Below are 14,442 nucleotides of genomic sequence, written 5' to 3' on the forward strand. Positions count from 1 at the left end.
AGATAAAATATTAATTCTTTACTCACTTTTTCGTTAAGGTTGGATTCTTTTTTACTGTTATTTTCTATCTCTTCCTTCAGCATTGTCTCCTTCTCCATCAGCTGTTCCTGCAGAGCTTCGTAACTGTCCCTCAGTTCTTGGAGGGCTGCCTCCTTTGACGCCTGAAAATATAGTGACAAATGTAATGCAGCAAAATATAAGCACAGTCCCATTTTAGTATACTAGTTTTCAGTATACTACTCAGTTGAGTGATAAGGTAGTGTGCTAAGGTAGTGGTCAGTTCATAGTGTGATACTTTTGAAGTTTTAAGTTATATTCCATTTAGCTGATTATACTATGATAGTTGATGAAGTCATAAAAATGTTATAGTTTTCCATACGTTAGCCTTTCAGGTTAGCATTAACAATATAAGTAATTAAACAAGAAAGTTAGTACAATCTGTCGGTGAATTGACTGAACCAACTAAGTGCTTTTTTATTATAAAACTGGTCACTTTCGATAAGATTGTAAATACAAGGGTATACAAATTATTAAATCCCTTTTTCGAGTATGTAGATTGGTGTCTTAAGATTTCAGTACAGATTTAAATCCCATAAAATAAAATTTTAGGGGTTGGATTGCCTACCATTAAATAGCTCTGTTTTAACATATAAAATGCCACTTGGGTAAACACTAAGGAGTACAAAAAAATGCAATTATTACCTCTAATTTACAACTTTGGCTAAAACCACCAGCCAACCACAAAAAAAAAATCTGATAATCCAAAAAACTGGCAGAGACGAAGAGAGTTTTTTTTTAGAACAACAATTTTACCTGTCACTGATCCAACAACTGTTTGTAGGTTTATAATTTCTGAAAGCTTGAGTTAGTCCTACCTTGTTTTTATGTAGCTCAGACAGATAGCTATGAGCTGTGTCAAACACGTATCTCAGAGCTGTCTTGGCGTCTGCCATGGTCTGTACACACTCATATCGTGTCTTGGACTTATTTTCTGTAAATAAACACCAATGTATCATTTAAAAGTGTTGTTAGAAAAGAGTAGTATAAAGAGGGTAATTCATAAAGAGAGCAAAGTTTGAGTTATTATTGAAGGGAGTGGATTTAGTGGATATTTATAAGCATACACTGTGTATGAATTTGAAATATTAAAAATTGAAGCCTTCAATGTACTCAATTATTTTTTTTTAGCTCTATAAAATGGTTTGGAAAGAAATTGCAAAATTTTATGTTTTCAGGGTGAAAATTGGTAAAACCTCTATTTTTACCCCATAAACCCCTATTCCCATAGTCCGACCGTGCTGGTTTGTGAACTCGTTTGAATAAATTCAGGTTTATAACAAATTTCATCAAAATCAGATAATTTTTGCTCATAATTGTGCTAACGGACACATATAGAGGTAAAAATAGATATATGAATCAAAACGCATGGTGGCCTCTGGAGACCCCAAAACAAAAAAGTAAATCGGTCTCGGGTCCAGGTCTTACCATGAGACCTACGTTAATAGCTTATTCCCGATATGAGAAATTCACTAAAAAGGAAGGAGACAAAGCCTGAGGTGATTTTTTATGTGGTTTGCCAAGAGATTACAAAACAAGAAAAAAATCACTTCAAGCACACCACAGGCTCAAACAGTTTGTAATGTATTTTCCAACACTTGTATTTAATTTTTATGTGGTGTCTAGTTTCAAAGAAAGTATATACACTGGTGTCAAGAATGTACCAGTCGCGTTTTATAAATAAATATCACAGCAAATTGTCTGAAAAATTAATAATTTTTAAGAATAATTGGATGAAACCTTGAAAAAGTTCCAAGCTTTCAAAATATATTAACACAGTCACTAGAGTTGTCTGTAACAGTGGTAGCCCTAGCGTTTAGGTCACATGTTGGCCTGACTTAGTAGTCTGATCTGTTCAGGAGTCTCACACTACAGGCTTGCCACCTGTGTCCGTAAAATCATTTTCCCACCTCTCCCTTAAAAAAAAAGAGTTGTCTGTAACGCTTACCTTGGTAGCTATCGAGACTTTGAAGTTTATGTGTTAAGTCAAGGATTTGAGTGCTTCTCAATTCAATGTCTTCATTCAGGGACTTGATTTCCTCTGATATTTTACACTTTTCTTCCTTGTCGAGTTCAGGTGATGAAATTGATTCCTGAAAAAGTAAATCAAAATCAATTGACTGTGTTTATCTACTGGCAGCTCTGAGAGCTATTGATTCAAATGAGTTCAAAGTTCAACTCAAAGCTTGTCTAGGATTGCGTTACCTCTGTATTGTAATGCTGAAGGAGAAATCAATTTAAGGGTCAATTTTGAGACCCTTAGGCTGTGTTTACATAGGAGGCACGCTTGGGCAAGTTAAATGGTAGTGCACGCTTGCGTAAGCGTGCTGTTGCCGATGCCGATGGTGTGGTTTTACTAGAGCAGAGCAACCAAGAACAAGTGGTCGTCCCCACTAGGCCTACATCACAGATCAGTCAAAATGGAGATGTCAGATGATGAGGACATTGTGCTCGTAAATGGAGTTAAATTTATATTATTAGACTCCGAACGAGTTAGGGGGGAATGGGAAACTGTAGGAGTCAATGTAATGTTGATATAATTATTTTATCAAAAACATAACAATACTAACTAAAACAGTATAATTTTAATAAGCCTAGAGGAGCTTAATTTTTTAATCATAGCATTATTATAGGTCTATTTTGATAGAGCAAAAATTCAATATATTTTTATCACAAATACTTGAAGAGAACCTGTATGGATCATAAACATAAACAAATGACATTGTTGGCCCGAATCCTATACTAATATGGTTTAGACAGTTCCGTTTAAGCAATTTTAAATAATGTTTATTTTTGGGCCAACAACGTCCTTTGTTTATGTTTATGATCCATACCGGTTCTTTTCAAGTATTTGTGATTTTGATTGACAAATTAAAGTCTATTTGCAAGTAGCGTATAAATAAAGATGTGCATGTAGTTTAAAAAAAGTTTTAACAGAAGAACTGCATCAATCAACGCCTCAGTATCCATGTTGAACAATTTAAAAACGTATAACAACAGTTTAAAAAGACAAATTTATTTGTTTTGTGATTTGAGAGGCGCAAGCTTTTACCCGCGTGCGCTTGCTAGTGGCGAGCACTATAACCATGCCTGGACAAGTTGCCACAGGTTTCCAGTAATCTGCTTTAATTTTGTTTCTTGGCCAAACATGCGCCACCATTTTACTTGCCCAAGCGTGCCTCCAATGTAAACGCAGCCTTACTGTTCATATCTACATCAACGGTTTGAACCAAAATCTAGTAAATCAAAAGGAGAGCAAAATAATTCTTTAAGCAGATGATTCAAACTTAAAATATATCAGGAAAAGTCATTAATATTCACAGGTAATTGAGCATATATTTTTTTTATTTTTCTAAAACTAATTATAGTAACTTTTCCACCAAAAAGAAAACAATTGCTTTCCCAATATAAATACCCCCGCCGCAGCAAACCTACCGTCTAAGCGAATTTCCATTTGGCTGAATTGATTTTCAATTGATCTATTTAAATAATATTAGGTGTAACGAGTACATAGGTTTGCTGCTACAAGGAAGTGTGTTTTTAAGTAAAATAATTATAGCTTAGTACAAAATCAATATATTTGCTATATTTAATCGAAATATATCCATAAATACGCAAACTACAACATTTTACAATATTCTCCATAACAATAACGTGGGAATTTAAATTTTTTTTAGTTTTCTCCGTAACTAATAACCGTATGAAAACACTGTGATATACTGAATTGTTTTTTTAAGCTCTTTAAGAAGGTTTAGAGAAAAATTGGGAAATTTTATGTTTTGAGGGTCAAAAATGAGAAAAACCAATTTTTACCCCATAAAACAAAACCCTGTTCCCATAGTCCGATAATGCTGGATCACGAACTCATTCAAGTTTATCCCGCCTTACACCTTCAAACCAAATTTCATCAAAATCAGATAAAAATTACTCAAGTGTTCACGGACACACACACATATATATATATATATATACACAGGGTACTATGGTGTATTATTTATTGATATTAATTACAGTAGCCCTACACGTGAACAATATCAAATATTGTAATATTTGATATTGTTATTATTATCATATTACTAGCAGAGTACCCGTCCTTCGTACGGGGTTGGAATATAAGTATAAAATGCTTATTGCAGTTATACTCAAGCTTTGCGATTGCAATGGGTGGAGGACACAGTTTGATAAAATTTGCTTTTTTAAATTTACAGTATAATATAATAAGTTATTCTTTCAGATTTGCCAAACGATGGTTGGTTCTGAACACATAAAAGTCTTATCAGATGTTTGTTTAGATCTTCATAATTTATTACTAGGGTGATGATGCAATAAAAAACCCATTAGCAGTCCCAAATCCATTAACATTTTATCAGGACAATAATTGTTGTATTCAAGTACTTCCAAGAACTGTTGAGTTTTATCACTTTTATTCCTTTACGACTTTTCCCCAATTCTATTTTATCTTAAAAGTAGGGATGGACGAGATTGGATTTTTAGTTCGAGACGAGACGAGACTTTTTATTTCTCATAAAATTTCGAGACGAGATCGAGACGGGATTTCCCTTCTCATACACAACGGGAAATACACGTTCAAAATTTTTACCTGATTTTGTAACATTGTTAGATGACTGTTTAAATACAAAAATAATGATAATAGGCAAGAATATTTACAATATTTTATTAAAAAACATCAGCATAACATTTTTTTATTAATCACGCCTAACTTATTAAAAATGCCTACCATTAGAAAACATAGTGATATCAGTTAGGATAGAGTTCAACTTATCCTAAAATAAAATATATCATAAAATAAAAGCAATATTAATTTTTATAAAATAGTTACTTGTTTTGAGTTTTTATAGTAATAAAACATTCCTCACACTGCTTACACTTAACAAAACTTCTCAAATGTTATTAAAGTAATACTATTTAAATAATTAAAGTAATATTTACATTTAAAGAATTAATTAAATAAGAACGCCTTCGCAAAGGAAACGCAACTACAACACACTCCTGTATTGCGGGTATTGCATTGACTTTCTGCAGGCGTTTTTAATTTTTTTTATTTTTTTTTATTCTCGTCTCGATAAAAATCTCGGCCAAAAAGAAATCTCGTCTCGTGTAACGAGATTTAAAATTTCCCGAAAATTTCCCGAAATTTCGAGACTTGACCATCCCTACTTAAAAGTAATAGTTTTATGATGGCTGTAAATTTTATCTCTAATTCAGTCAGTATTTTCGTGAATATTCAATTTGCCGCTGGCCATTGCCTACTGACATAAAACTTTTTATGGCTTCATATTAAACTTGTAACTAATCTACAATCTTATTTTATTAGTTAAGATATTTGTTATGGATATTTTATCTTTCTTTGATGAAACCACAAGGTATATTGTTGGATGTGGCTGTTAAGGTTTGAATGTTTTTTTGTTTCCTATATTTTTTTATTATTGTGTTGAAGGTACTTTATGCAATCTAAATCTTATGAACTAGAATTATGATAGTGATTTTGCTACCATCATTGTAACCTACTCAATTTATATAGGCCATCCTATTTAATTAGGTCTATGCCTGGGTCTTTTGACTCTTTTGAAGAGCATTAAAATATACTAAGAAAATTTGATTGAGTCTGAGATGAACTAATGATTGATATGTGTGGATATTAACTTTGCAAATGAAAAGACAATAATATTACTCTGTGGTAATCCAAATTTTAGTTTCAGAAAAAAACTTTGCAAGAGATGTATCCATCTTATAATTAGTTTTCAAGCTGATGAAAAAGATGCTCTTTGCCATTACTTCATCATAACATCCTGTTTTTCATTGTCATCTGTTGAATGTGAAAACAGCTGGCAACTACACTGTTTTCGTACTGAATGCTTTTATATGTTTTTAAAAGTTTAAAAAACAACTATTGTCGGGACCACGTAAGTTTGCAGTTGAGGGAGGAGCCTATTTACCATATGGTTTTGAATGAACCAATGAGAACCGTGCAGTGTTGCCAAATCTAATAATACCAGCTGATTTGAAAATGCTTAGTATATTTTAATTAGTGTTGTCAACAGGCGATGTGGCATTGTCGCACTAGCCTTGTCTTTTGATTGGCTGTCACCAACTGCAAACTTAGATATTGTGTTGGTTGGAAATAATTGAAACAAAAACCTTAACTTTTCTTGACACAATCCTCGTATGCCTAGGAGTAAAAGGTTTTAATAATGTGCGGTACAGTAATTGTTGTTAGTTAAACCATGAATGTAGGATACTATCTATTTTCATAGTACCTAATGTTAATGTATTAAAATTAAAAATAATGGTTTAATACAGTTCTGAGAAGAAAACCGCAAAAATACGGGTAGCTGCGTACCGTACCGATTTTGTACTGAGAACCGAGGTACAAAATATTGAACCGTACCGACCTTAAATTTTCTGTACCGCAGACCCCTAATTATTATCATAATAATTATTATCATATCAAATATATACATATATAAAAATTTAAACGAATGGTGTTTTTGGCCTCTGGGGACATCAAAATGAAAAAGTAAATCGGTCCCTGGCCTAAGTCTTACCATGAGACCTATGGTAATAGCTACTTCCCTATAGGGAAATTCGCTAAAAATGATAATACATCTTTCTTGATCTGAAGATGGAAACCTAGTTTCTGAAAGCGCTAGTAAATAAAATAAAAGAATTATATATTGGCCTTGTTGAACTTGTAAATTTAATTATACATTTCATTATTAATTGCTAATATCTCCAATATAAGTTATCTACCACTACTATTATCGTATGACTTATTCAGCACTGCGCATGTTGGATTACCAGGTGTGTCTGACTATCAAGTGGCATCTGTAATTACGTTGCTATACCAATATCAGCTAATCTATAAATCTGATTCTCACCTTTAGTCTTTTCAGCTCTTTGGACAACAACGCCCTGTCTTCCTTGAGGTTTTCCAGAGTTTGTTCGGCCTCCAATGCATTGACCATCGCACTGAACTCCTGGTTGACCCATTGGCTCACCTTCTCTGCATTGCCCAACAAACTCTTCTTGTCTTTGGCATTACGTTGTTGAAGAGCAAGGGTGTCCTAGAAGTCGATAAAGAGATCTTTAACATTGGATTCAACATTTTACAGTTCAGATTAAAAATTTGACCATCACTATCAAAGGTGAAAATGTTTTAGATGCCAGAAAGGTTGTACTGGGGTCATAGCATGGAATTCAAAAACCAACTAGCTGGTCAAAGCCTAAAGGAATTGAGTTTAGGAAATATAATTAACATTGTAAGATTTGTTAGCCCAAAACATTGCAGCATCTCATTACTTTTCCTACCATAATTCGATTAACAAGAATATTATATTATGTTCAACAGAATGTGTCAAATCAAGAATTCAAAACAGTGGTTTTATTACAAATGTGCTCAGCTGTATTAAGTCAAGTTTTTTAAAACCTCAAACCTAATAGTATTAAATATCATGCCGCATAAAAAGTTATTCATGCAAAAGAGAACTATTTAACGATAAATATAACAAAAAGTTTTAAAGGTAAAGTTTAAAATATATTGTTACGTGAAAAAAGAGTTTATAAATATCTGATCTTTTATCTTATCACCAAAAAGAAAAAAAAACCTGAGAAACCGTACCTTCAGTCTTCTGATAACAGCCGTGCTTTCTTCCAGTTTCCTCTTGTAGACGTTTTGCTGCTTCATGTAGTAGCTTTCCATCTTGACAAACTTTGTTTCCTTTTGACGATTCTGTTGCCGCAGTTTACAGACCTCCCGTTCCCTTGAGGCTCGTAACTGACGATATTTCTCACCTTCCGATTTCATCTCGTTTATTAGTTTTACTTTTGTCTGCTTCAGGTTCTAAAACATAAATGACAAAATGTCACAAGCGATTCCACAACTTACTGATAAGTAGTGCGGTGATTTGTGTGATAAACAAACACTGATCTTATCCATCTTTCTCACACGCATTCAGCATGGCAGAAAGGAACTAGAGCACTCACCAGTGAGTACCTCACAGCGAACGTGTTAAGCAGAATCACAAATCCATCAAATTTCAAGAAAAGATACAAAGAAGAGAATACAAGATCGGATTGATTGAAATAGAGAATCAAATATCAGATCAGTTAAATCCCATATTTAGTTTCACCTGCCATTCCCCCACATTTACTCAAGGCAGTAAAAAACTGTGGGTGATAATCATGATGGAGAGAGATGACAACCGCTTTGAGGAACGTGGTCAGAATCGCAGCAAATAATTCATTATCTTATGTTAACAGTTTTAAAATGCAATTAGGTACAAATCTTAGACAAAATAATAGTGAACAAGATTTTTACAGTAGATTTTTTGCATTTGTGATGTATTTATTGATATATTTATTCAACTTATATTTGATATTTACAATTTGAAACTAGATTTTTCTATAGTTGGGATTAAAAATCTGTGGATTTTCACATACCATAAAGCACATAGGATTAGTGAGAAAAACATATACTGACCATAATTTCGCCACTTAGGGTTTTCATCTTTTCTTCATTTCTCTCTTTCATTCTGATGATCCTATCCTGATCTGTAACCTTCTTGCTGAGAGCAGAGATTTTTTCTTCCAACTCTTTCACCCGCTTTCTTCTCTGTTCCGCCAGTCTGAAATAGCAGAATGAGATGAAATTGTAAAACTTAAAGCTATTAAAGAAAATTGATATTACAAAAAACAAATAGTTTTGAAGACAATAATAGTTACCTACATTTTCCTTATTCTTCCAAAATACAGGTTGTCCCAAGAAGGGATTGCTATTTTTAATTTAACATTTCAGACGTTTAGAACACAAACTATAAATATGCAACTTCATAGCTGAAAAAAACATGTGTACAAAAAAGACAGTCTTGATTCTGACAAGTCCAAACAAAATCAATAAGCATCAATATATGATAATGGTGCTTTATAGTTAAAGTAATTTTATTTGCAAAACCATTTAAAATAAATTTTAGATTTTTTACACTATTGCTGAGGTAAGAAAAACTTAAAGGAGGCATAAATTAAGAGATCGGATAGTGGTATAACATTAATAAATTAAATGCATTTCATCCATAATCGTTTGTTCAAACTGATGCCTTTTTTAATACCACTAGCAAACCTTTACGCTGAATTTGATTTTTTTTTAAATTTCCATATTGTTTTGACAAATCAGAGTCAAAGGAGACTCAGGGGTATTTTTCCACATATGCATTTTATTGTAATTGTTGAGTTGCAAATGTGTAGTGTGTTAGAAAAACTTGGGACCGCTCATATTATGTTTAAACAAGACGCAACAAACAGCAGAAACAACTTGTAATAAAATATCACCAAGGCCAATAAGTATTGTCATGAGGAGTTCTGTGTTTGTTGTATTTAAAAACTACGACATATGAAGAATTGCAGCTTACTTGTGATCAATTGATGAAGAACGTTGATTATTAAGCTGCTTTTCCAGTTCCTCTTTCTCATGTAACAGATTGTTGATCTGGGTCTTCAACTCCATGATATCCTCGACGTTGGTAGCTTGCAGTAAAGTCCCCTCAACACTGTTACTTTGAGCCAGTTTAACTGCCAAAGCTTCTTTCCAAGCCAGATCTTTATCAAGTTCCTGAAAAATCAGAAAGTTTAAAGTATTATTGAAACGCAAAGGGAAAAATGAAAACGGAGATAACAAGGGCACTTTTAGGATAAGGTAATTGTTTTGCAAAATGAAGGTTTGTTTTACCTGAACTTAAGTCAATCAAGCAGTAGCAGACAATAGCAGTTTTGTACACATTAATAATATCATCATAAAATCCAAAAATGCATTACTCCGTTCACAAAATTTAAGCGGTTATAGGGAAAGAAACATATCCCCTATCTATGATCCTACCACCAAAACATAGCTCAACAGCAGAGATTTGTCAAAACGTCAATCAGCTGCAACAATTATTAAGCAGAAAAAAGTGGTGGGGAACCCCTCAAACCGCCTAAATTTTGTGAACGGACTATAGTTCTAGAAGTCCCTTGAAGTGCAGGTTGTCAATAGGGTAACAATAAGATACAGGAATATAAATACACACACCATAGAAAACATTCATTAGTTTGGCGGCAGGTAAGTAGTGTGGTACAGTCATACTGCAAACCAATCTACTACAGAAGCAAATTACCTTTTACATTTCCAAGGTAAAATTGTTTAATAAACCGTAGTAGTAGGATAGTCAATTTCTTGGAAATAAACGTAAAAAATCCATTACGTAATTAACAAAAATAATGACCTACCTGGATTTCATGATGTTTCCTTGCCAATTCCAAAACAAATTCTTCCCTGCCCTCATCATCCTCTTCTGTAACTGACAAGTCAGCTCGGTGACTTGACTCATTCAAACTTGTCTCCGCAGCACAAAGCTGTTCCTCAAACTTAATTCTTTCTGTCTCACTTTTCTCGTTTTCAGTCTAAAAATGTAAAATTTGTCAATTTTCTTACAATCAAAAAAATTTATAAAATATTATTAAAATTATCAATAAACTAAATTATCTATTCAAAGCATTGTTTAGTATTATTAAGGGCCAATCATAATTAAAACTCATCTATCTTGTGCTTGTGATAGATTGGTATTAACCATAGGTAATTTAACATGCCCGTAGCACAGGTCGTTGTAAGTTCTCTATACTCCAATTAAAACAATAAATAAATAAAAACCCATATCTGATTCTCCAATTTAAGTTAGAGCTGCTTCCTCTGAGTTAAGGGAATTGAGCTATAGAACCAGGTAATGCAAATAAGGGCAATCGTTCACATAAAGACTCATTGTCTAAGTGTCTGTCAAACAGTCATGTGACAGATATGGGACCCGTCTCCTCTTCGATTTGCAGAAGTTGTGCCTTCCCAGATTAGGCCTTACAAGGGAGCTGCATGCTGCAAGCAACCTACTGCTGTTTTTGAATCAAAAGTTTTGTTTTGCCAATGAATGATCCCTAGAAATCAACAAAGGTAACTTATAGGATGGATGAGATTGTTAATTTAAATGTAACTCAATACTCACTTTAAGTTCATCTATGAGTACTTTGAGTGATTGTATGCTTGTTTTCTGATCATCGTTTAGCGAAGAGTCAATGCCACTCAAGGTGTTGTTGAAGGCAGCATTGAAATTGTTAAGGATTGCAGTCAGTCTGTCTCGAGCTGCTTCGGCCTGTGAAAACAAGTTGAATGAGCAAATAAACAAATACACATAACAAAAACAGATTTATGATCATTGATCATTTGTGAGATTTAGAGCTTGAACTGATTCTTGGACATTTTTCGGTATCGAGAACTGATTGTCAAAAGTCGATTCCGATACCTATACTATACCTTTACGCTTCTGCAAAAATTGCGCGATCAGAAAATTACCACTATTGCCGAAATCGCGCAAGACGACGATGATGTTTCTGTGACCGCAGGAGTCAATGACGATTTCTACATGGGCGTGGAAGGTGATGATAATGTCTGCACGTCCAAAAATATTGATGAATTAGTTGCGATCCTGCAAGACGACAATGACATTTCTATAACCACGGGAGTTGATAATGATGTCTACATGGGTGCGAGAGATAGGAACACAATTTTGAAGCAATAGCGGAAGACAATCATAATGTCTACATGGAAAATATTATTGAATTTGCCCCACCATGCAATGATGAGTGACGTTTTCCTGACCGCAGGGGTCGATGATGATCTACAACCGCGGTAGATGTTCATGATTTTGCCGCAATTGTGGAAGACGACAATGGCTTTTCCGTGACCACAGGAGTCGATAATGAAGACTATATGGCCATGTGAAAAATCAGGCTGTGCCTCTAGTTCATTTTTTTATATAAATCTTCCTTTACCTTTGTTTGATATGTTAGTTTTTTCAATGTGTTTAGAAGGGATTCAACTTAAATTGGCTAGTGAGAAAATTTCATTCGTACATTAATGATTTCTTTACTTGAAAAACACCCAACTTTCTCAAAATACTTTATTGAAGGATATATAAGACAGAGGTTGGTGTAGTATAACCATTCCATTCAGAAAATTTGATAAAACTATAAAAAAAATGGTATTAGTATCAAGAATTGATTTTTTAGGTATCAGTATCGGTATAGGTCGATCACGCTGTGACCGTGAGTCATACCGACGATCATGCCATGACCACGAGTCATACCGACGATTAAGCCGTGACTGCGGTGTCATACCGACGATCATGCCGTGATCGCGAGTCATACCGACGATCACCCCGTAACCACGGAGTCGTACCGACAATCACGCCGTGACCGTGGAGTCATACCGACAATCATGCCGTGACTGCAGAGTCATGACGACGATCGTGCTGTGTGACTGCGGAGTCATACCAATGACAACGCCGTGACCGCGGAGTCATACCGACGATCACGCCATGACCGCAGAGTCATGACGACGATCGTGCTGTGTGACAGCAGAGTCATACCGACGATCACCCCGTGACCACGGTTCATACCGTGACCGCGAGTCATACCGACAATCACCCCATAACCACGGAGTCATACCGACAATCACGCCGTGACCGCGGAGTCATCCGACGATCACGCCATGACCGCGAGTCATACCGACGATCAAGCCGTGACCGCGAGTCATTTCGACCACGAGAAACAAGTTTCTATAGGTACCTGTAAATTGTTACCCATTTTTTGCTTTTTATACATCAGTGCCACAAACGTTAAAAATTGATTTCATTTGTCTTTTTTGGTAACTGCAATACTCAAGACTTTCTTTTTATGCACAGAAAAAAATCCCGTCCCGAAAATTGGGAAGGAAATAAAAATCCCACCCCGACCCGTCCCGAACTAAAAATTCAATCCCGTCCATCCTTAGTAAGTTTTGGTATCAACACGCCACTTGAAAATTGTAAAGAGAATGTTTCCTGTATCCGATAGCTATTTCTTCTAAACCCATACAGTTATAAAAATTATAACTTCAGACTGAGGTTGACAAAAAAATCTGTGAAATTGCAGACGATTTCAAGCAAAATCAATTCTGTGCCAGTGTTTAAATAAAGTAGCCTACAGGGTAAATAGTTTATGGACACTTAAACATTTTTAAATAAACAACTTGATTATTTCTTGTAAACGAATTAAGAGGTTATTCAAAGTTTAAAGTAAGAAGGCAAAAACACTCACCATTAAATAAATAAAAGTATTCTCAAAAGACTAAAAATCTAAAACATAAAAAACTTTTACACCATAAAATCCCCTATAAATCCCTGTTTCTATAGTCCGATCATGCTGGTTCATGAACTCGTTTGAATAAAATAATGTAGGTTTACACGTACATATATGAATTCAAACGGATGGTGTTTTTGGTGTCTCGTGGACTCAAAACCTAAAAGTGAATCGGTCCTGGGTCCAAGTCTTACCATGAGACCTACGGTAATAGCTAATTCCCATTATGGGAAATTGACAAAAAAATAATAATATTAACTTACAATCTGTGTACGCTCCAAAAGCGAAGTGGTTTGCATTAGTGCCCTGTCCAGACTCGCTCCTAGCTTCTTATTCTTCTCCATAAATAGTTTATTTTTTTCTATCAGCTCGGAATGTTCAGGAGGGCATGATGTGCCAGGCTGGTTAGAAACTATTTGAAGTCGGAGTTCTTCAATCTATGTAACATAAGTAACAGGGGAATAGGTTACTCATAAGTTGGAATTTCTCCATTTTCTTATGAAATGTTGAGATGGGTTGAAAACTGTTGATACACATTTCAATAAATATGTACTGAACATAATATTTAGGCTGTTTCTTCCAGATTAAAATGATTTTTGTTTCATCACTCTAGTGTTCATGGTTACCGAGCTATGCAAGTTAACACAAACCCTTACATAAGCAAAAATTAGCGAGTTCTGCAAAACAAAAATCGCCACCGTAGAAGTAACAAAAGAGAAAAAAAGTGTAAAATCACTTTTGAGCTCAGAACTAGTATAGGTTTCTAGGTTAAAAACATTATTTATTTTTAAAATTCTCAAGCAACTCCTGTTGGGTCACTTGATATGGATAGACCCAGCAGTTGAATTTTAATGTTCCTTCATACATTTCTACAAGGAACCCTTTTCCTTGACAAAGGAAAAAAAACTTGAAAAAAAACATGATTGACGGATAATGGAATTTGAAGTTTTTAATAGATTTGTGCATGAAATAAAAAAAACCTACTGTTTCTTAAAAAAAATTAAATAAACACACACACACACACACAAAAGCAAATAACTCACTGTTTGCTTGAGTCTGTTAATTTCCTGCTTCTGAGGATCCTGATTGACGACTGGTTTATTCTTGATTTTTCGCGCTCGGTCAGCGTACCTGAGACACCAATGCTATGTAAGTAACCAATGTAGGCAA

General features: G+C 34.4%; 1 protein-coding gene across 2 annotated transcripts in view; it reads right to left on the bottom strand.

Annotated features, from left to right (window-relative positions):
- The window catches only part of LOC128991680 (chromosome-associated kinesin KIF4A-like), a 50,198-nt gene that overhangs the window by 23,423 nt on the left and 12,333 nt on the right, over positions 1-14,442 (bottom strand). For both annotated transcript variants that reach the window (XM_054414776.1, XM_054414775.1), the window contains exons 7-17: positions 14,316-14,403; positions 13,536-13,709; positions 11,100-11,246; positions 10,336-10,509; positions 9,483-9,682; positions 8,558-8,702; positions 7,697-7,918; positions 6,957-7,142; positions 2,006-2,150; positions 876-991; positions 27-161 (exon numbers count right to left, since the gene is read on the bottom strand). In XM_054414776.1, coding sequence (XP_054270751.1) covers positions 27-161; positions 876-991; positions 2,006-2,150; positions 6,957-7,142; positions 7,697-7,918; positions 8,558-8,702; positions 9,483-9,682; positions 10,336-10,509; positions 11,100-11,246; positions 13,536-13,709; positions 14,316-14,403 — 1,732 coding nt within the window. The remainder of the gene's footprint in view (positions 1-26; positions 162-875; positions 992-2,005; positions 2,151-6,956; positions 7,143-7,696; positions 7,919-8,557; positions 8,703-9,482; positions 9,683-10,335; positions 10,510-11,099; positions 11,247-13,535; positions 13,710-14,315; positions 14,404-14,442) is intronic.

This window comes from Macrosteles quadrilineatus, unplaced genomic scaffold, assembly GCF_028750875.1.
Source record: "Macrosteles quadrilineatus isolate MER2022 unplaced genomic scaffold, UCM_ALF_1.0 Scaffold_4__1_contigs__length_99947679, whole genome shotgun sequence".
Taxonomy (NCBI): domain Eukaryota; kingdom Metazoa; phylum Arthropoda; class Insecta; order Hemiptera; family Cicadellidae; genus Macrosteles; species Macrosteles quadrilineatus.